The 22,677-nt window shown below is 49.6% G+C and overlaps 2 protein-coding genes across 3 annotated transcripts in view; both read right to left on the bottom strand.

Annotated features, from left to right (window-relative positions):
* RAB3C (RAB3C, member RAS oncogene family) overlaps nucleotides 1-14,062 on the bottom strand; it is a 49,212-nt gene extending 35,150 nt beyond the window's left edge. The window contains exons 1-2 of one of the 2 annotated variants that reach the window (XM_080688752.1): nucleotides 13,681-14,062; nucleotides 2,565-2,792 (exon numbers count right to left, since the gene is read on the bottom strand). In XM_080688752.1, coding sequence (XP_080544878.1) covers nucleotides 2,565-2,792; nucleotides 13,681-13,698 — 246 coding nt within the window. In that variant the 5' untranslated portion in view covers nucleotides 13,699-14,062. Of the gene's footprint in view, nucleotides 1-2,564; nucleotides 2,793-12,660; nucleotides 12,793-13,680 lie in introns of those variants that run through there. The other variant, XM_080688751.1, reaches the window with a different exon arrangement.
* A 5,313-nt stretch (nucleotides 14,063-19,375) lies between these two features.
* GAPT (GRB2 binding adaptor protein, transmembrane) overlaps nucleotides 19,376-22,677 on the bottom strand; it is a 33,036-nt gene continuing 29,734 nt past the window's right edge. Inside the window, exons 2-3 of the transcript XR_013959819.1 lie at nucleotides 19,623-19,726; nucleotides 19,376-19,501 (exon numbers count right to left, since the gene is read on the bottom strand). The gene's annotated coding sequence lies outside the window, so the exon portion shown is untranslated. The remainder of the gene's footprint in view (nucleotides 19,502-19,622; nucleotides 19,727-22,677) is intronic.

Raw genomic sequence — 22,677 nt, 5'->3', positions numbered from 1 at the left:
GAACAGAATTACATCGACATCTGCAGCCGTTTGGTGCGTTGGACCAATCGCGATGGTTTTCGTTTCTGTGAAACCGCTTTGGTCTCCCGCTTTGAAAGGGATGATGGGCTGAGATATGGCCACAGAGTCGGAGACGCAGGTCTGCTCTCCTGGCTCCTGGCGCAGGGCTCCTGAGACCCTGGGGCCCATCCTTGGTGACTACTCACATCAGCCCTCCCTCCACCCAGGTCTCGCCCACGAGGTGGCCCCTGGCAGCCCCTCCAAGGCCTCAGGACCAAGACTGTCTGCAAAAGAGCAAACCATGGGATCGAAGGGCTGGAACTTCCCCCACCCCCACCCCCGCCTACTGGGGGACAGTTGCTGAAACCCAGGTGATCAGCAATGGCCAGTGATTTTAATCCACTGGGGCCTGGAATGGAAGGTCCCACACATCCTGAGGAGGAAGAATGCGAGCGTCTGGGGGAGAGCGCACCATCGTGCGGTGACACGCCCAGAGGGGACACGGAAGCAGCACCTCATCCCTCCCCATCCTCTGTCCTCTTCTCTTTTCTGTTCCTGCGCTGTATCCTTTGTAATAAACCAGGAGCCGTGAGAACACTGTTTTCCTGAGTTTTGCGCGCTGTTACAGCAAATTATCAACCAGGACGGGCGGGTGTGGGACAACTGGTCTCTGAAGGGAAATCTGTGGAACTCAGGTGTTTACCTGTGAGTCTCTGCCCATCCTGGCGTCAGTGTCAGAACAATGAAACGAAAGACAGCAGAGAACTAGGGAACTGCTGGTGTGCCAACCCACACGTGTGGTGTCGTGTTGGGAGGAATGAGGGTACACAGGCCAAGACGACCGCACATCTCGACAGTGTGTTTGCACGTTGGTAGAAGTCCATGGGAATACCATGACCCGGGAAGAGCAGCCGGGCGGTGACGGAAATGCAATGAGACGGCACACCGCCACCGTCAAACACAATCCCAAATAAATGATTCCCGAAGCCAACAGACAGTGGGAACTGTGCACACCTCACTGTTTTCCCGGTGCTCGCACACAGCAGCACGCAGACCCCGACTGCTGTGGGGACCACACCAGGGCACGCCCTGTTACTCCTCGCACCTCCTCGCGCCTCCGCTCACTGCTGCTCAGCCCCTTCAAAGACACTTTCCTCGGCACCTGGAACACGCCCTGTACGAGGGCCACCACACAGCCACACACGCCTGCGAGGAGACTTCTCATGACAAAGCCACGGGCACAGCACTGCCCCACGCTCACCGATTGCAGCTGGGCTGGGAAGACCCGTCAGACACGTGGAAGAGAGGAACGACTGCAGACACCTGGGAGGACACCGGTCCGCGCACCGAGCCGAGCTGTGGAAGGGCACCCAGTGTCACCGACATGTGCATTAGGGCGCTCTGCCGCGGCCTGTCTCTCAGCTCCATGCGAGCAGCGAGGCTCACCCTGGGTCGGGGCCAGCCCGGCACCTGCACCAGGTGGTGTCAGAACCGGCTCAGAAGAAACCTCCCTCGTGGGAAAAGCCTGTTTGCAGCTCAAATTGACATCCGCAGCCGAAAATCATGGACAGGAAAAGGGGCCTGAACTCACGGGAATAATCGACCGGTGGCCTACACTTGACCTCGTAGACGTGAATGCGAGGCTGTTCTCTCCTGTGCAGCACGCTCCTGGTCTCTCATCTCCCATCTGACCTTGACCCCGCTGTCCACCTGCATTTCTTCTGTCTCTCACTGGCCACTCTGATTTACCCCAGCAGTTTGGTGACGAATCCCTGGTCTATCATGGAGAGCAGGGAGGCCAGCTGGTCTCTAAGCTGATGGAGCACCTGGTGCTCAGGGAAACCTTGTTTAAATAAACGTTTATTCCACTTGCTTTGTTTTCTTTGTGTGGATAAACATAGCTATTGGGGCTGAGCACACAGAGTCTGTGAAGTGTAAATCGACCTCCTCTGAGGTTGTAGCTGGGCTTTTTGAAGGGACAGACTTCTTTTCCCTGCATTTGGCTGTTGGCCTGCGTCCTGTGGCATCAAAGGTGAGACCCACTTTACTGGGCTGTGGGTTAGAAAGGTGGTGAGGAAGGATTCAGGTGCTCAAGGTCACATGGGTCATGAGGCCGAGCAGACCGACCGCTCCTCCCACCAACACAGTGGCCTTACGTTTCCCTTTTCTGGGTGCTCGTGAGAAGCACGACTTGACCACAGGCACCGTTTCCAAGATTTAAAGAGGCTTCGCTCCCGCCCTGAAACAGTGCCCACAGCACAGCACTGCAACAGGGCCACGGCGCAGAGATGACAGGAGCCTTCCCCGCACACGTGTGCCACACACCCAGGACCGAGCACACGTGTGCCGCACGCCCAGGACCGAGCACACGTGTGCCGCACGCCCAGGACCGAGCACACGTGTACCGCACGCCCAGGACCGAGCACACGTGTGCCGCACGCCCAGGACCAGAGCACACGTGTGCCGCACGCCCAGGACCAGAGCACACGTGTGCCGCACGCCCAGGACCAGAGCACACGTGTACCGCCCACCCAGGACCGAGCACACTCGGCACAGCCACTTACCCAGATCTGAAGCTTGATTCTCTTCTCGTTCTTGAACACAGTCTTCACTTTGAAGTCGATGCCCACGGTGCTGACGAAGGCGGACGTGAAGGAGTCGTCGGCGTAGCGGAACAGGAAGGAGGTCTTGCCCACGCTGCTGTTGCCGATGATGAGCAGCTTGAACATGTAATCAAAGTTCTGGTCGGAGGAGTCTTTCTGGCCAGACCGGGCATCCTGAGCGGTGGCCATCTGTGGGGGAACAAGGAGGGGTCAGCCCACCGTGGACAGCCGCAGCGCCCACTTGCATGGTCCGTGAGATGTCAGACCCTGGGGACGGGCAGTGGCTCTGTCCCTGAGGCGTGTCCAGGGCCATCAGTCCCCTGCAAGGTGGGGCAGGCCCACAGCTGCCCAGCTGCGCTGGCGCTGGTCCCGCGCGGCACTCAGCCGACCCGAGCACCAAGGGGACGCCCATGGGCGACATGAAAAGCAAAGATGTGAGGGCGGCTGGGCACGTGGGCTCCAACACCCCTCCCCCCACTCTCCGCCCTCCCCCCGCGAAGGCAGCACCATGGTCCAAGCGGCAGGAGATGCTTCCCGAGGATCAATGACTAGAGGCTCCCGTCTCCTGGACAAGCACACCCCAGGCATCTCTGTTTCATCTATTCCTGTCGCGTTACAACAGTGGCCGAACACACGGCAGCTCTCCCAAATCGAGAACAATGACGATGGCAAGTACATACGGTTCACACAGCGTGCGGGGAGCCCATCATTCCTTTACCCTCACAACTGCCCAGGGGGCGGGGCCTCGTTATCTCCACGTTAAAAGGAGAACACGAGGCTCAGCAGCATGGAGCAGTGCGCTGTTTCCCTGACTCGTCCCGGAGGCGTGCGGCAGGCCCTCCGTCCTGTCTCCAGCGTGGACAGGACTGTCACCTGGGAAAGACAGAAGGGGAGGCTATGTTCTGGGAGGGGCATCAACGAGGAACCCCACCTGGATCAGGCCTCGCCGCTCCCCCCCTCCCCCACCCCGCGTGCTTCTGTTTGTTATTGTAAGTCTGCACCTCACTTCCCTCTCTCACGTGAAATGGAAGAAATTGTGATCTCATTTGGGACACGTGGGAAAGTCACGCTCGTATAGAGCAGACGTGCAGAGCACCAGCCCAGCACGGAGAATGCTCTGTAGTTAATCACAGGTGCCTTACTCAGAGGCTGTTACTTCTCTTTTTTTTTATGATCGTCCTAACATCCACGGAAACCAAGCAGCCTTCCTTCCCAGAGCCATCTGGCTCACACAGAAGAGGCATGTGGAACGCTGAGTCACATACTTTTTCCTGCCCCTTTTCTGACGCGACGAATTCTCCAGCGATCACCACTGGTCACCGGCGCCTTTTCTACGTCATTGAAATGGAATGAAATAAGCATCCAGTGCCTCCGCCACACGTCACAGGCACTCATGGTCACTGCACTGGACAGGCGGGCACCAGCATGGTCCTCAAGGCAGAGAGTCCTCAGGGCAGAGCGAGGCCACACCGTCCTTTCCATTTCCCACAGAATCAGATCAACATTACAGCTTCCTCGGGGTGGGGAGAGGGGGAAGAGGGTCGGCAAAGAGAGAGGCCAGTGGAGAGGGCGCAGACGCTAGAAACAGAACAAAGTGCTCAGCCTCTCCCACGCCAAGGTTGTTGAGGTCAGGTGTACGTGTGTGTGTGTGTGTGCATCCATGTGTGCATGCGCGTGTGTGCATGCATGTGTGTGTGTGCATGTGCATATGTGTGTGTATGTGTGTGTGCTTATAGACAGCTGAGGGCCACGGAGAAAGGGAGACGGTAAGATAACATATTTCCTTTCGACAAATACTGCCAGTGCAGTAAGAGAACACAATTGCGTGTGTGAGGATAAGGACGAGAGAAGCCAGTGGACACATAGAATGCTGATGGCGCTCCCACTTCCTTGCTAAGTGCTCGCGTAGGCATTTCTCTTTTTAAGCCAAGTAACCACACCGAGGCCTCCAGTCACTGTGACGTGCACAGTGCTGGCCAGAGGGAGGCCTGGCCGCTGACGGGCAGGTGCCCCCACTGCTCTTCCTGGCTCAGGGCAAACCCCCCTGAGTTCCAGCCAGGACAGACCCCGGGACGTAACCCTGACGTCAGGTGAGCCATGGGGTCTGGCTCTGAGGCCGCTGGCACCCAGACCACATGGTGGCTGTGTTGCCAGGCACATTCCTGCCGATGTCGTCCTCTCCGCGGGGAAGTCTCACCTCATGCCGCTGCAGAGCTCAGCCAGCGTGCCAATGCCTTTGTTGGGATCCTGTCACCATCTTTTATGGAAACCAGCCCAGATTCTGGTTCTGGGTTGGCCACGTGCAGTCAGGCACAGTGAGAACATACTCCACAGGCCCAGGCTGCTCACTGCTCAGCCTGACAGCGACCAGTGAGGGGGGTTGCACCTGAGCCCCGTTCCTCAAAAAAAATGTGATAAATTCTCTGCTGCTGTTACTCCCGAATCTTATTCCAAAACTGAATGCTTGCAAACCTGCAGAAAGAGAGACCTCCTCAATGCACAGACTTCAACTATAACTGTGCAGGTTTGGGTGGAGAGAATCACAGTGCAGCTTTCCCCCGGACAGGAACTGTGCATGTTCATCCTTGTGGCTGCTAATCCTCTGTGCTGGGAGCAGAGAGGAGGGTGGCACAGAGGGTGGGTGGGCACAGAGGGATCGGGCGAGGGAGGCAGAGCTGCGGGGATGGGGACCCAGGGCCTCTGAAGGGTTAATGAGAGGAGTTTGCTAACCACTATTCTGGAGGATTTTTGTTACTATTTCCTGATTTATATCCCCAATAAGACTCACAGAGAGCCAAGAAGATGTGCATGAGAATGCATGTGTGTTATTAAACTTCAGAATAAAGTAAATCCTGGCTCAGAGGGTGGACAGAGGCCGGCGCCTTGCTGAGAACAGAGACGAGGCAGATTGACAGGAACGTAGGGAGAATCACAGGTGCTCACTGAGCGAGTTTACTGACGCCCTACACACCAACTCATGCGGACATTTTCCACATTTTCGTGGAAAAATAGAGCTAAAATCTGGAAACATGAATAGGCATGAAGTAACCTCCAACAGAGCAAAGCAGATTTCATAAAAGATATAGAGACGATAACTCTTAAATTCCATTAATCTGGAATTAATTTCCAACAGAGCACCGCAGAGTAAAACGAGTCTTGAGGGCAGTGCCACCTCCCCCACCCCGGCCCCAGTGCCGCCTCCCCCACCCCGGCCCCCTTCCCAGCACCCAGGCTCTGGAGACGGCCCTGCCCTTCCCACGAGGGGCAGGCGGGAGCCAGGTTCTGAAGCACCTGTGTCATGGCTGAACAACGGCAACGCTACACATTCCTTTCTTGGATTTCAGTGAAAATTCCCTCCTGTAGCTTCTGCCCGTGTGTTCTAGATTCTGCCGGGGGTTCCTCTCCCATCGGAGGGCCCCTGGTGTCTCAGGGACCAAGCACGGCCCCAAAGCGTCATCTTCTCCTGCTGGGTGGTCCCAGCTGCGAGGCTCACAAGGACATCTCTCCGGGGTCAAAGCCCCGCGTGTGGTCGGCACAGGGGAAAGTGTGCTGTTATGTCCTAACACGCGTGACTGATTGTAAAGATTCCTGAAAGGCTCAGTACTTTTTCACATAAATTGTCACACACACAGGTCTCCCCCATCCCAGCCCATCCTTGGGCAATTTATTTTTAATGGAAATGTCAATCTTTATATTGACCCTATTATGTTTTCTTTTGTTTGCTTCAATCTGTGATTTAATTCAGATCTGATCATTTTATGTCCTTTCATAAAAAATAGTAGTTATCCATTCCATATTTGTGTCATTTATAAGTTTGATCAATACAAATTTAATATATTCATTGAAGACCCTGATCAAAATGCAAATCAGAGAGAATACAAAAAAATGAATTTGTTACGGTGTTGAATCTATACATCCATGCATGCGACCTCTACAGTGGAGGTCTTCTCTGAGGAATTGGCCATCTTGGCGCAAATCCTTCACCCTGGGTGCTGAGCTTTGCAAAGGGTCTGCACACTGGATGCTGGCTGCCCAGCAAGCTGAGTTCTGGAAACTCCCCCTCCCCCTCGCCCCGCCCCGCCGGGGGAGAGGCGGGGCCCTCTGCGGGCTCGGCTGTGGTGTGACCCCTTGTAACTCCCTGTCAGACATGAGCAGGTCCACCTAGTAAGAAGAAGGCACTGTGTCCTTCCTTTTTTTTTTTTTAATTGATTTCAGAGAGGAAGGGAGAGGGAGAGAGAGAGAGGAACATCAATGATGAGAGAGAATCATTGATCAGCTGCCTCCTGCACACCCCCTACTGGGGATCGAGTCTGTAACCCGGGCATGTGCCCTTGACTAGAATCAAACCCGGGACCCTTTTGTCCACAGGCTGATGCTCTATCCGCTGAGCCACACCAGCTAGGGCAGGCAGCATGTCCTCAGAGCAGAGCCAGTTTCTGCTCAGCCAGGTGTGGAAGGTGGCCTTGACCTTCTCCTCCAGCCATTTTGAAAATAACACAGCTGTACTCTGCTTCCCTCGCGCCATGAGAAAGCACCGGAGCTGCAGGTGCTGCATCCACACTGGAACTGTGAGATGAAGAATGTCTCTCGCAAGAGTCCCTTCCCGACAACAAAGTAAGAATGAGACATAATGGACACACCCAGCACTATTCATATAAGGAAAACCTCTCTCAAAAACACCTAGTGAAATACTCTAAAAATTCCCACTGAGGGGAAACCAAATTTTAATATTAGTGTATGTGTTTCCCAAGAAATAGTCATCATTCAATACTTTAAAAATATTAAATGTTATTTTTAAATATTTAAGCTCTCAAAAAATGCCTCCAGAGATTTGCTATAAAGATTCCTTCCAAGATTTGACTTTGGGTGGTAAACTCATCCAAATATATTAGGAGTATGAATATTCAAGCTACACACTGGCAGAAAATATTTTAAATATACTTAAAGAACTAATTTCAAAATTATAAAGCTCTCCTGCAACTAAACAATAAAAAGACAGCCCCGACATGGACAAAAGGCTGAACAGACACGTCAGAAAGGGAGACACACTGATGGTCAGGAAACAGATGGAAATATGCAAAGCGTCACTCGTCACCCAGAAAATGCAAATTCATGTCACAGGGGACACCACAGAACACCATGAGGGGGCCGACATTAGAAAGGCCACTGACACTGTCAACACTGTTGAGGCTGTGGGGCCGCCGGAATATTCACGTTGCTGGTGGGAAGGTCTAACGGGAAGGTCAAGTGGGAAGGTCAAGCTGGAAGGTCAAGATCAACGGGGCTCCAGGTTTCACTGTTCCTTATACGGTTGAACATGCACTTGCCCTTGACACCAGCAATTCCACTTCTAGGCATTTACCCAAGATATATGAAAACCTCGTGTTACAGAAAGACCGATGCAATAATGTTTAGTCTTCATCATAATAGCATCAAATGGGAAATTACCTCAAGTCCATCAACGGAATGGATTTAAAGAGTATGGCAGATTGATACAACCATATAATACACATCAATGGAACGGAGTGAATTATTGATAAATGCAACAACATTGGATCCTCGAGACTCTATTGTGAGCAAAATAAGCTGGATTTGAGAGTACCTGCTGTATGCTGTGCAGTATTTTGATATTACATGTTTTATAGAACTACATAAAGTTCTAGAATAGAACTGATTTAAGTGAAAAAAGTTAAGACTATTGTGTTAGTGGATTAACTGGAAAAAGAACATGAATGAAGACAGTTTGGGGGTTGATTGGAGATGTTCTGTATCTTTAGAGTGGTGTGTATTACCAAGGTGTATCCATTTACCTAAGTTCATCAAAGTGCTCATGAAAGATTTTTGCATTTCAATGTATATGAGTATCTCAAAAAAATATAAATGAACAAATGAGAAATGCTGAAGATCTATGTCATTCCAAATAAATCTAAAAGGTGTAATCTTCACAGTCACAGCATCCTTGGCAGTAAACGGTGACCCACTACAATGGTGCCTGTAGCCCAGGAGTGGGGTACCTTCCTTCTGCCAAGGGCCAATCGGATATTTATAACATCATTCACGGGCCATATAGAATCATCAACTTAAAATTAGCTGCTATAGCTGGTCAAACATTTAATTAACTCACCCCTAATGCCTTGGCAGGGCCAGACCAAGAGTTCACGGGCCTCATATGGCCTGTGGGCCGGACATTCCCCACCCCTGCTCTGGAACCTCGGAACCCAGTTAACAAATGAAAAGGGGGAAATGTTTAACCCCCACAGCATTTATTTCAGGTGGCACAACTGTTCATACACAGTAAGCTGAGTGTCCTTGGTATCAGAAAAATCACAGGAAAACCCATCCCTGAGCATGAAAATATCGTTCCTTCCTGGAATATGATGGTGAGGAAAGAATTTCTAGTTCCAGTATAAGCTTAAAATGGCAGGGAAGTTGTGGTTACGCATGTAATGAACCCATACCTTCTTGGACTGAAATGTGGAACTGGAAAATCATTTTCACGCCATAGAGGTTTATTTTTGCTATAGGTTAACTCCCCTTTCTATCCTCACAGAGGAAAGGTGGGCACTTCAGAAATTTGCTCAAATGGACGAGGAACGTTTCTCACATGTCAACAAGGCTTTTCTCCGTTTCTGTAAGAGATGGGAACTAAATTTCCACTTCTTATAAAGATAAAGGGATCATCACTGAGGCTAGACAGGGTCAGAAGTTCAACAGTAATGAACTACAAGAGTGCTATGTACTTTTCATGGTCAAATGAAACAATGACAGTTTGTTCATCAGTTTTTCTATACAGGATGACCGTATTTAATAGCAAGTATGGCTTTTCACCTCAACTTCATCTTCAGCCTGTATCTATATTCTTTCTTCAATCCTCCTCAGTTTTAGCCAAACAACCTCTTTTATTTTTATTTTGTTTTAACACCCTGCTTCATACATTGGGTAGATGTTTTCCTTTGAAATTTGCCAAATAGTCAGAAGGCTCTGCATTGATGAGATGACCTAAAAAGCTTGTGGATAACAAAACTAAAGACTAAGCATTTAATGAGAGACAATGGATTCATCCCACTTGGTCCTGTGAGAGAGTAAGCAAACCTGCAGGAAATTAAAATCCAGGAAGCAAAAGCCAGCCATTTTTACAACACTGGTCCTTCTGAAATGTTTGGTTTACTTCACACATGTTTGTTTTATAAACAGAACATAGAGACAATTTTTCTTTCTTCTGAACCGAATGAAGGGATTAATTTACATCAATAGAGCCCTCACTCTGCACAATCCTCTTCCGTGTCTTCTTGGGCAGCCCAAAATCACAAAAGGAAGAACCTGGGCTTTCTAGACAGAGATCTGGCAGAGTCTCAAACCTGCCAGGTTGGGAAAGTTCTTTATTCTTAATAAGCTGCAGTATTGTGGCTGTAATGAGAAAAGGTGACCTATAGGACTGCTTTATATTTACACACACACACACACAACACACACACACACACACACACGGCGCGATCTGAATGCAAGGCACAGTGGTGCTTGGTGCAGACAGAGCACTAAATGAACTGGAATTTGTTCAGTCGGCTCCTAAATCAAATGACAGTTTGTCCATCAGTCTCTTCCTCGTGTCATGAGCACTGCTCCTGCCCAGTTCACTCGGCCTCCGGACTGATGCAGGCACTGAAGCAGTAGGCACACACTGGCCATCTCCTGCACTAACATGTGAGCCCATCACTTGGAACACTGACCCAGTGCAACTCCTGGTTATCTAGTTATGAAGGAAACACAGGTACCAAATGTTATCACTGTACATTATTTGAATAGTCACTATAAAAAGCAATTATTACCCATCACTTTGCATCAACTCTAAGAGCAATAATTTTTTTTAAAAAAAACGTATGTCAAAAACAACTACCTTGAACAGACCACCTTTAAAAGACCTTATATAATTTTCCAAGGCTTCTTTTATTTAAGAAAATAAGCAAGTAAAATAGGAAATCAACAATTAAAGAGCTCATTTTATTTCACATCAATAAATGAACTAAATATTTTTAAGTGGTGAAAAGAATCTCAAGATAATGTAACTATCGAATGAGATTTTGCTTGTTACTCATATTCCAGAAACCTAAATGAAATTTGGGACATATATTTAAAATAATGATGTAGTTCATTCAGTTTTAAACGGAAAGAAAAAGAAATGTCAACTACTTATCTCGTTGCATTTTCATATGTCAGTCTCCCGGAATGGGATCGTGCTTCAGAAGTATGGGTGCTGAGATGTTATTGGCACTTAAGAAATATAAAGCATGTTTATAGGTTTTATTCTTCCTATCATCATGTTTGAAAACCTGATTATAATGAAGAGTGGGTCACCCAAACAACAATTTACTTGTTAAATTAAATCAATTAATGTGCTTTAAATAAATATACGACAGAAAATTAGTTTTTGATTTCTTAAAATGTACATATTATTCATGATAGTTTGGGGGCATTTAAATATTTAAATCTCAAAAATCTAGTTCAATGAATAAAGTATACCATAAATATGAAAATAACTGCATTCTTAAACAAATTTATTTCATCGCCTATTTTTATATTAATTCTTCATTTAAGTGCCTACTATATAGTTATATGAAATAATTTAAAATATTTCCTAAGGCATTAATTTCATTTAATTTTGTAACATTTTAGTGACCCTCTAAAGATTCTAAGCAACTCTTGTACAAAAATAAAAATCAAGATGCAGTGTGCTGACTTTTTTCATAATTAATTTTGACTTCAGTGCATATGGGGGTTGACTTAACTACTACCAATTTACTTGCAAACTCTATTGTCAGTGTTTACTTCTAATCAAATACAACTAATTGAGCCAGTTAGCTCCTGGCAGGATCTCCAGCAATGGCAGATTATCATTAGCCAATACATCCTGATTGCCACCGCCTGTCCCTTTATTGTCTGTCCAGATTGTTTTCACATCAGTTCATAATGAAAAGCCAAGTCACAAGCAGAGGGACAGGAAACACACAATGGGGCTCCCGTTCTCAGGAACAAATCAGGTTTTCAGTAACTCACAAGGCAATTGGAGGGCTTCCATCGCATAGCCCTTCAACAAAGAGATCCCACCGATTTGATTTTCCATTAACAACCCAATCAGTGTCTACCTTACTGCACAGAGCCTATAAGATAGATGAAAGGCAAACAGCGGCATATGCTCCACGCCCTTGATTCATGAAGAATATCACTGGAAAACGTTTAAGCAGGAATTACGGTCAAATATTTATCCTGTTGGATTTGGCAGCAGAGGTGGTTCTCGGGAGAGACACCCGTCGCAAATGGAGAGCCCCACTCTCCTGCGAACGCCGTCCCCCAGGCCTCTCCGCTGCGCGCGGCTCGGAAACAAGCTGATGCCCAGCGTTCACGCGTCTTCACTTGAAAACAAAATGCAATCACGATGCTCAGGCGCCTGAGTCCAGGGAAGCAACCCCAGGGGGAGTGACGGGGCCGAGCGCACAGCTAGGGGCCAGCGCTGGGGGGAAGCAGGGTCTTGGGGGGCAGGAGGGAACCTCTGGGGTCAGAGGTGAAAGGCAGGGTTGAACCGGGTCAGAGGTGAAGGGCAGGGGTGAGCCAGCCGGGGTCAGAGGGCAAGGGCCTCTCGGTGCGCCAAGCCCTAAGCGCCCCCCTCTCCCCCCCCCCCCGCCCCCGTGCTCGGACGCTGTGCGGGCCCTGACCGAGGACGGGCCGTGGGGACCATCACACCCCCTCCCCTTCTCCTTCCCACTCCCGGAGGCGCTCGGTCGTCCTGACCCGAGGACCGCTGGACGCCCGCTGGTCCGTCGCCCGTGCGCGCCCCGCGGCCACAGACCCGAGGAGACGATGACACACGACCCCGCGCCCTGTACTGCGGTTCACCGGCTCACGGGCGCGCTCAGGTCCCCGCGGAGCCCCTCATCCCGGCACAGCCCGCGGCGCGGGGACCCTCTGTCCGCGGACCGAGTCGGAGCCGGCTCCGCACGGTGGTCGCCTGGCCCGAGCACCCCCGTCAGTCCCTCCCGAGGCCGCCCGCTCCGCACAGACCCACCTGCACGGGAGCTTCGTGCCTCATTGTTCTCGGTCCTCGCTCGCGGGGACGACGGCGCTGGCCGGGCACGCGCTCCCCGCTCCGCTCCGGGTCCGCCGACCCGCCCGAGATCAGCACCGGCGCTGTCCCCTCCTGGGGCGCATGCGCATTCCCGCCCGGCGCGCGCGCTCCTGGGAGTTGTAGTCCGAGCCCCGGACGAGTCCGGCGAGCCTGCGAGCTGGGAACTACGACTCCCGGCGATTCAGCGGCCGCTCGGCCCGTTATTTCTGCAGGGACCGCGCTCAGCCCCGCCGTCCGCCCCCTCCCCGGGCGCAGCCCCGCCGCCCGCCTCTCCCCCGGTGCGGGCGAACGTGACCCCAGCTCGGCTCACTGCAGGTTTCTGGTTCCCACTGTATTGCCCGGTAGGAAGCGCTGCCCGGTGCTAAAGACCAACAGAAACCCCCAGGATCGCTGGACGTCTGCGCGGGTCCCACTCTCCGCCCGGCACCTGCCGCCCCGAACCCAGAAAGTTTATTCCACAGGCAAGGGGGCTGGTGTCATATTGTCACCCCAAAACGCGGGGAGAAAACGACGGGCAGCACACACACGAGCCAAGTGGGTGCCCGCACAATCGCGTTAGGCGCGCGCGCGCACACACACACACACACACACACCCGCTCACACGCACTCACGTTGGCAAACGCACACGCTCACACGGACACACCCTCACACGCTGTACACTGACGCGCGAACACACACACACCCGCTCACACGCACTCACATTGACACACGCACGCGCGCACACGCTCACAGGGACACACCCTCACACGCCTTACACTGACGCGCGCGTGCACACACAGGCACACACACGCGCGCTCACACACAACCACTCACACGCACACACGCGCGCGCGCACACTGTCACATGCACGCACACAACGCTCACGCGTACACACACACACACACACACACACACACACACACACACACGCACACTGGTCCGGAGGCGCTGTCCCGCGGAACCCAGGCCGCCCTCGCTCACCTTCCCATACAGCTCCATGGCGGGCGCGGCCCCTTCTCCCAGTCAGGCTCCTGCCTCCGGAGGCGCGGTCTCCGCAGGAGGCGCAGATACACGCGCAGCACAAAGACTAGGTGGGGGAGGATGACGGAGGGAGAAAGGGACGTGGGCGCCCGGCTGACGCGGACAGAAGGCTCGTTCCCTGGGAGGCGCGTGCAGTCCAGGCTCCACGCAGAGAACGGGCTCCCAGGAGCCGCGCCTGGGGCGCACCGAGCGGGCAGCTCCTCCCAGCCCGGGGCGCAGCGTTGTTCACCAAGCCGGTCCTACAAAGGGAGCACGCGCATCGCTGGAGCCAGAGCCCGCTCGGGAGGGCAGCCTGGTCCTTCATCACATGCAGTCACTCCTCCCACAGCTCACATGGTTTCACTCTATTGCAGCCCCCTTTCCTCTTGGTTGGCTAACATGTGTGACCGCCCATGTTCCCTGCACCGCCTACAGGCAGGTCTGTCCCATAGGGTCATGATGCTGAGGTCCAAAGGGATTGCTATTGGAGGCGGGTGGGGAAGGAATGAACTTGATGTAGTCCTTATTCTGGGTGAGCAGGTGCCCAGGGAACCTCAGGAATTCTGTCACAGAAGAAGGGAAGAATGTTGGAAGGCAGCGTAGTGTGCAATGTGACTGAAATGGAAAAGCCTGCGTAAACATTCACCGTTCCCACGGATCTCTGAGACTGAACAGCAATCACAGCCTCCGAATCAAGGAATTGCCCCAAAGTTAGAACATTCCAGCTCCTGTTGAGAAAACAGGGAGAGAGCTTTGGGAGCCTTCTCCACTTTCAGAGGAATCTGGGGCTAGTTGATAGGAAAAAGGTTTTAAAGGAAAACTGTGGTTAATAGAACACAAAGGGGCCACCGTGAATGTCAGTCTGCAACGTGGGCCTCGCTATTGACCCAGAGCAGACTCAGGTCCTGAGGTCACACCTCAGAGGCGTGGCTGAGACTCTTCAGTCTCTGTCTTTTCTCTCAGTTTTCTCCTCTTTTCCCACATCACTATTCATTATAAATTGGCTTTTTGCTACCCTGTGTTTATTGGACATTTACTAATATTCACTTTGATTATTGTATTTATCTAGTTTTTCTATATCTAGATCAATACAATACAGAGCCAAGAACAAAGACCGTTAATTTGGTGTTAATTAGTGGTAATGTGGCTGGTTAATAAAAAATAGAAATAGATGCTTTGTTTCCGTCACTGTTACCACCTCTCTGTTGGGATTTACACTGAAATGTAAACGCCTGGGACTTGGTGTAAGGGGCCTCACGGACACCCTCGGGCAGGCCCTGCGCAGGCACAGAGCCCAATAGCAGGTGTCTACCCTAGATGCCGCCGCGGCCATTTTCACTCAAGCGCCCTCTTTGACTCTGCCCTGGCTTTGATTCCAACTCTGTGCCTCCCTCGAATTAAAAATGCTATTGATTGTGTCCTGTTCCCTTTGGAAGAAATCAAACATCCCATCATGTCATTGATTTATTCTTAATGAAAAGGAAAAACCATATTAACTCACTCCTGCTCGTGATGTTTCCAACCCACACATAATCAATATAAAAGGGGTTTTTAAATAATAAATACATGCACCCCAATTTTCTTTTTAAACACAAATATGAGTCTATTAATGATAGTTACCTTTCCTTCATCTCTTTTTGTGGGAGGCATTTTGTATATGTTATTCCTAATATTTGTATATGTATATCTAATCCAGGATAATATTTCAGGGTCATGTCATCAACCTTATTTTACAAAGAAGAAAACTGACTGACAGGTAAGTATTTTGCTCCAGACACCTCACTAGTAAGGGACTGGGCCAGCACTTGAAGCTGGGTCATCTGGTTCCAAAGCTCTGACTCCTGCCCATAGTGTTTTCTCAGAAAAGGTGCTTTAATAATATGCCTTATGATCTCTTACAAAGAACTTTTATCCCACAAACATACTGAGTACTATTCAGCTACACGTGTTACAAGTTTGGGTAAAGGTTATGTGACTCTCATCTTTATTAAGGTATACTTCTAAAAAATAGATATTATCTTTAAAAAAACAAAACACCAGCACTCTTATAAACTTGCTACAAATTTTGAAAACAATGTTATAATCAAGGCTCAGTTTAGATATAAGCTTTTTACCTCTAAGTTTCTGACCAGAACAGAATAGAGGGTGGCTCTAAACAGAGTCCATTATAGGACTTGCAAAGTGTGGGGCATGTGTGTATATGGAGTGCATGGAGTGTGTGTGTGTGTATGGGTAGCACACGTGTGTGAACCGTCTGTGTGATTTGGAGGTGGGGGCGAGAGGCTGGAGGGCTGAGGTAGACGTCATGCTGCTGGCACTCAGCCAGAGCACCTGAGACAGCCTGCCCACCTCCCATCCTCACCCACTGCTCTAAGCTACGCTCACGTCTCAGAGCCAAGTCCAGCTCCAAACAGGGTTCATGACAAACATTCCTGTCCTGAACTTGCAGAGCATGTACGACATGACGGATCTGCCCGTGGAGAAGCACTCTCACAGATCACCCAGCTCGATCCTTCCACTTTGTGGATAAGAAACTAGGTCCCACCCTGGCCGGCATGGCTCAGTGGTTGAGCATCAACCTATGAACCAGGAGGTCACGGTTCGATTCCTGGTCAGGGCACATGCCCGGGTTGCAGGCTCGATCCCCAGCAGGGGGCATGCAGGAGGCAGCCCACCCATGATTCTCTCTCATCATGGATGTTTCTCTCTCCCTCCCTTCCTCTCTGAAATCAATAAAAAGATATTTTAAAAAGGAGTTAGGTCCCGGAAAAGTGAAAGGAGCTGCCGAAGCCCCACATTTCGCCTGATGCTGTGGGGCTCCGACACGCCCTGGGAAAAGGCTGTTCTGAAAGCATAATCGTTAATGTAATCAACTCTGTGTGTATAAATAATTCCCATGGAGTTATTTTTAGGTTTACATATTGTAGTTAGAATGGAGAGTCAAAAGGGACTCTGTCTTCATCCTCCAGGGGGCTCCAAATTGGTTCCGGAGGCCAGACCCAGAAACAGGTAACCGCAACCGGACACCAGGGGCTAGGCGGCACGGAGCAGGCCCGGCAGCGCCCACTCTCAGCTATGTTCCCGGGGTTCATCCGAGAGCCACTGGTCAGGGCAGGTCTGCGGAGAGTAGCTGGTGCCTCCGGATGAGACGGCCCCCAACTGCCAATGTGGAGTGAGAGGCAGACTCAGAGGCCTTCAAAGGAACTGAAAGGTAATGTAGTTCTTTCTGAGTTTGCAGATTAAAAAAACCCAAGGCTCAAAGACCAATAAGGACTCAGCCAACATCCCATGAGTAACACAGCCAGGACTAATATGCCACTCACACCCATCAAGACCAAAGTTCTTTGTAAATATACCGTTCAACTGTCACCAGTTGCTATCTTAAAACTCGACCAAATCCTGCAATTACCACACTGAAAATCAGAAGGCAAAAGCCTCTTCCCGAAAGAGAGGGGTCTGAGGGTGACCTCGCCTGTGCTGGCTGCACTGCAGGGCGCACGGTCTAAGGAGAGCTGAGTATAATACTTGCTTCTTCAAATGAGGGCTTGGAAAATATTTTCCATTTCATTATTTTTAAAATGTGACAGTAATTTAGCTGCAGAACCAGTGTCACATTTTGCTAATTAAACGTGACCCAAGTCCCCACATATTCAGAAGGTTACATAGTTCAGTACCCAATGGCTTGACCGAATGGGGGCAAGGGTTTCTCCTTCCTTCCTCCTCTGATTACACAAGAACCCGGGACAGGCAGGACAGTCAAGTGGCAGGTGCTGGGCATCTCCAACGGGCACGGTGCCTCTCTTCCAGGTCAGCATGGCCCTCTGCAGGCAAGCCAAGCCCACCCTCAGAAATACCGGTCCAAACCCCAGGTCACAGCACACAGTGCATTGGTGAGCTTTGCTGTGTAACAAACAACTTCCGAGGTTAGTGGTGTGACAGCCATCACCGCGGGTTCACGATTTTGTGGGTGATGGCTGGGTTCACTGAGCCAGGGCTGTGGAGGGTCTCCGTCCCAGTCGGGCACACACACCTGTGCGGCAGATCAGCAGAGGGGCGTGCTGCTCGGGTTGATGGGCTACTGATGGGCGATGGGAGAGGGCCCGGCTGTGTGTCCACCACCGCGTAGGCCACCTGTGTGTCTGCCACCTCGAGTCTGCACCCAGAGCGGCTCTCCAGGGTTCTAAGAGAAGGAGCAGAAACACCAGGCCTCTAGGGGCCGATTCTGAACAGGCCTAGATTCCTTCAGCCAGAAGTCATATTTAGCTCAGAGGCAAGACGTAGAGAAATAAACTTGATTTCCGGTGAGGGGAGCTACAAAGTCACGTTTCGAAAGCACTCACATGCCGGGAGGTGGAGAACGTGGCGCTGTTAGGACCACGGCACGGGCCCGCACTGCGTGAGGCGTGAAGCCCGAGCCCGGCCCTGCTCCCGAACAGGACCTCATCGCCTTCCCGCTGCAGGGTCTGTCACCCCCTGGGCCCCCTTCAGCCCTCAGCCACGCATTGCCACGGATTAACCTTCCACTTGACAAATCCAGCGTCATTATTCACAGGGACCGAATCCTTCCATAACCAGGATGTGCCCAGGCAACTCCTCCAGCTCAGCCACCCAGCTGTTTACCCCTCAGGACACACACCACCTGGCGGCAGGCGAGTGAGGATTCCTGGACAGAACTCACCGGCCTGTCTCGACCAAAGAGACATGCTGCTCATCCTCAAGCTGCATTTACAGAGACCATGTCAAAGGAATGGGCGACAGCTCCCCACGGTTACAGTATGAACTTGGGGACACAATCAATCAGTTCATAGCAGGCACTTAACTTAAAAACGTTAGGCCTTACTATTTATAGGGGATGGAATAAAATGGTAACGCATGTTATTTTATGTGGCAATTGTAAGCGATAGAAAGCACACCTGTGAGTGCAGACAGGAGAGATTTTGTCCAAGTGAGATGACATTGCATCGACCATATGAAAAGCCAGTAAATTGTGGTCCAAGCATAGTATTAAGAAATGCAACAGTATTTACAAAAAGGTCTAAAATCTGCAGAAGTGGTTGCCAGTGGAGAGGTGAATTAGGGCTGGTAACATTTAGGCCCAATTGGTTCTGTCTCTGTACTATAACATCTTCTATATTCTTTGATTTCTAAAAAAAAAAAAAAAAAAAAAAAAAGACTTTGCATGTATTATTTGGATAAAGCAGGTGTTTCAAAGAAATAAAAAATACTGTAATTCAGTTTATTTTCTCTGCCCAATGTCCTAGCTATATTTTAAGCCTAGACAATCTGGAGGTTAAGAGATACAGAAATAGATGGAGCAGGACTGCATGTGGTTAGTAGCGGTTATTTCAGAAAATGTCAGAAAACATATGCCCAGGCGGAGGACCTCTGGTGGCAGGAAAATCTGTGTACAAAGAAGGGCAGCAAGAGGAAGACGCAGCGAGCAACCTGGAACACAAAAGACAGGGTATTGCACTGCGTTGCTATGTGGTTGCTCGTGCATTCAGAACCCTGTTATTGAACACCGACGCTGCAGGCTGTACTTAACGATCACAGTTGAATATTTAGGTTTGTGCCAGGCAGGCTGTGGGATAGCTCAGGACAAGTGCAGGAGGGATTCATGCCTTGGGCTATGATTACACAGAACGAAGTCACCTCCCAGGTGCCTGAGGTCACAGGTGCTTCTGCTTCTGCTTTGCTCCGGCTTCTGGTCTCCTCCCCCACAGCAGTGGCCAGGCCAAGCAGGAGGCGGTGGCCGGGCCAAGCGAGAAAGTGGCAGCTGTCACTGAGATCAGGTTCAGGGAAGAGAAAGGGGAATAAGTGACAATGAAATGAGCCATCCTGTTACCACAGAAAACAGATAAATGGGGGAGAGGGGATGGAATTAAAGATCAGAAAGGACTTACTCTGCCAGCGTTTCCCTGGAAGTGTCAGCTGAGCCTTAGAGGGCAGGGGTCTCAGGCCCGTGGTGAAGTGAGTGGCAGCTGCTACTCCCCTCCCAGTGGCTGTCCTGCTGGCGGATTGGAAACAGGTGGAAATCGTGTGAGAGTCATACTCTTACATCATAACTAGCAACAGCCTCATGTGATGAAGCCTCTTGCTTCCATACCACTTACATCACAGAAAAAGCAGCCTAGAGATGCATAGAAATGCAGATTCCTCTGCTCCACTCCAAAGGTCTGGGTTGCAGAGTACAATAACCGAAGTGAAGAATGCATTATAGAGAATCAACAGTAGAGAAGCAGATGATCAAACCGCAATTTGGAAGATAAGAAAGCAGAAAGCACCCAATCAGAACAGCAAAAAAAAAAAAAAAAAAAAGCATTTTAGAAAATGAGGATAGTGTAAGGAGCCTTTGGGGCAACTTCAAGCACCAACATTCTCATCAGGGGGGTGCCAGGAGATGAGAGGGTACAAGATATTGAAAATCTATTTGAAAGAATGACAGAAAACTTCTCTTACCTGGTGAAGGAAATAGACATACAAGCCCAAGAAGCACAGAGAGTCTCAAACAAGAGGAACCCAAAGAGGCCCTACGACACTTCATAATTAAAATGTGAAAAATTACAGACAAAGAAAATCTTAAAAGCATCAAGAGAAAAGCATTTAGTTACCTATAAGGGAGCGCCCATATGACTGCCAGCTGATTTCTCAACAGAAACTTTGCAAGCCAGAAGGGAGTGGCAAGAAATATTCCAAGTGATGAACAGCAAGGACCTATAGCCAAGATTACTCTACCCAGCAAAGCTCCCATTTAGAACTGAAGGTCAGATAAAGAGCTTCACAGACAAGGAGGAAAAGCTAAAAGAGTTCATCACAGTCAAACCAGTATCACAGGAAATGTTAAAGGGTCTTCCTTAACAAGAAGAAAAAGATTCAAACTATGAATAATAAAATGTCAATAAATACATACCTATCATCCATATATTCATTGCAGTATTATTTACAATAGTCAAGATATGGAAGCAACCTGAGTGTCCATCAACAGATGAATGGATAGAGAAGTGGTGCATGTATACAACGGAAAATGACGGCCATAAAACGAAGGAAATCTTGCATCTGCAACAACATGGATGAACCTAGAGGGTATCATGCTGACTGAAATAATGCCATGTGGTTTCACTTAAATGTGGAATCTAAAAAACAAGATAAATGATCAAGCAGAACAGAAACAGACCCAAAAAAAACGGAGAACAGACTGATGCTTGCCAGAAGGGAGGGGTTGGGGAACTGGGTGAAAAGGTGGAGGGATTGAGAAGTACAGATTGGTGGTTCCAAAGCAGTCACAGGGATGTAAAGCACAGCAGAGGGAATACAGTCAATAACATTGTAATAGCTATGTGTGGGGTCAGGTGGGCACTAGATTAATGGGGTGATCACGTCATAAGTTATATAAATGTCTAATCACTGGGCTGTACACCTGAAACTAGGCTAATCTTGTACATCAACTCTAATTGAAAAATAAAAAATACATATTAAAAAAAAAACAAAAATAGACCCCTCCTCCCTCACACACACACACACACACACACACACACACACACACACAAATAGATAAAGCAGTGGAATGGATGGCGGGCAATTCTGTTTTCGTTTTGTTTTTTGTTTGTAATTTGAAAATATATCAAGTCGGTTGTGAAGATGCTGATCATAAGTTCTGATTGGTAGTTACAATGTGAGATTGTTGGCAATTCCAAAAGAAATAATTATATAATAAATGACGTTTATTTTGAGAAAAATACTTCAAAGCACAGTCTTTGAAGAAGGAAACCATGAGCCGTCCTCCCTGCAGAAAAGCCCAACACAACGCAGGCAGCGTCACTGAGGCAGGTGGCACAGAGGCTGAGGTCTGTGCACCGCAGGCTGGCACAACCGTAACGTTGAAGATTTCACCTATTATCTCATCCCATTTTCACAACAGCCTTGTGGGGTTTTTAAGTCTTTCAGCTGCGGGTTTTCTGGCTCAGAGACATATTAGCAAGGCCACATGCTAATACTTATCACAGCTGACAAGAGTGTAGGTCTGCTATAGGTTTCAGCCTTTATTTTCTACGATGAATTACACGCCTGAAAATACTTTTGTGCCCCAGACCTGTGTAGACGGAAAGCTCTATGAATTTCTCTCAACCACTATTTTTATGTTTCTTTGTAATTATTTTTAATAGCAGTTTACAAACCCTTCACAGCAATTTGAGATTTCACCTTTCAGCAAACGAGCTGTAGCACAAACGGTAATGTTCGGTAATAAGGCCTGCTCTGCAGAAACACGGTCATTAATTCCTGTTTTCTTCCCAGGTAAACTCTGCTATGCACTTAGTCCATTAGTGACCCAGGGTAGCAGCGTGCCCGACTCAGTAAGTCAGGTTCAAGATCTTCTATGGAAGCTTTAATATCACTGTGTTTCTTTCCTTCATAGCATTTATTTATATTTCTAATTATGCATTTATTGGGGTGGGGTTATTTTGTATTTCATCTAGACTGTAGGCATCATATGTTTTTATTCACCATTGAGTCCTGGGTCTTTAAGTAATAGGCCCTCAATAAGTACCTGTTGAATAAAAGTGGGTGGCTGCATGTCTATATATATATAAAAGCGTCCCTCCAACTGGTCGCTATGACATGCACTGACTACCAGGGGGCAGACGCTCAATGCAGGAGCTGCCATGACGCGCACTGGCCATTTACAAAGAAATGGCACCATGGACCTGGCTCCCACAAGGCAACACTCGGCTTCCCCCAAGTGGGACACAGGCCCCACCACCACCCCAGAGCGACACCCCACCAAATCACAGCCGACGCTGCCAAGACCCCATGGCGCAAAATGTGGACCACAGCCAGCCCAGCCTGGAAACAGTCACTGTGGGCGCCGGGTAATGACATCACGTAGCAACGCCCGGCTCCCTCTCCCTAGCGACTAGCCTCCTTGCAGTTTCTTCAGCCCAGGAACATGACTTGCTTTAT

Source organism: Plecotus auritus (genome assembly GCF_963455305.1).
Source record: "Plecotus auritus genome assembly, contig: SCAFFOLD_38, whole genome shotgun sequence".
In the NCBI taxonomy this organism is placed as follows: domain Eukaryota; kingdom Metazoa; phylum Chordata; class Mammalia; order Chiroptera; family Vespertilionidae; genus Plecotus; species Plecotus auritus.
This window is presented reverse-complemented; position numbering and strand designations above follow the sequence as displayed.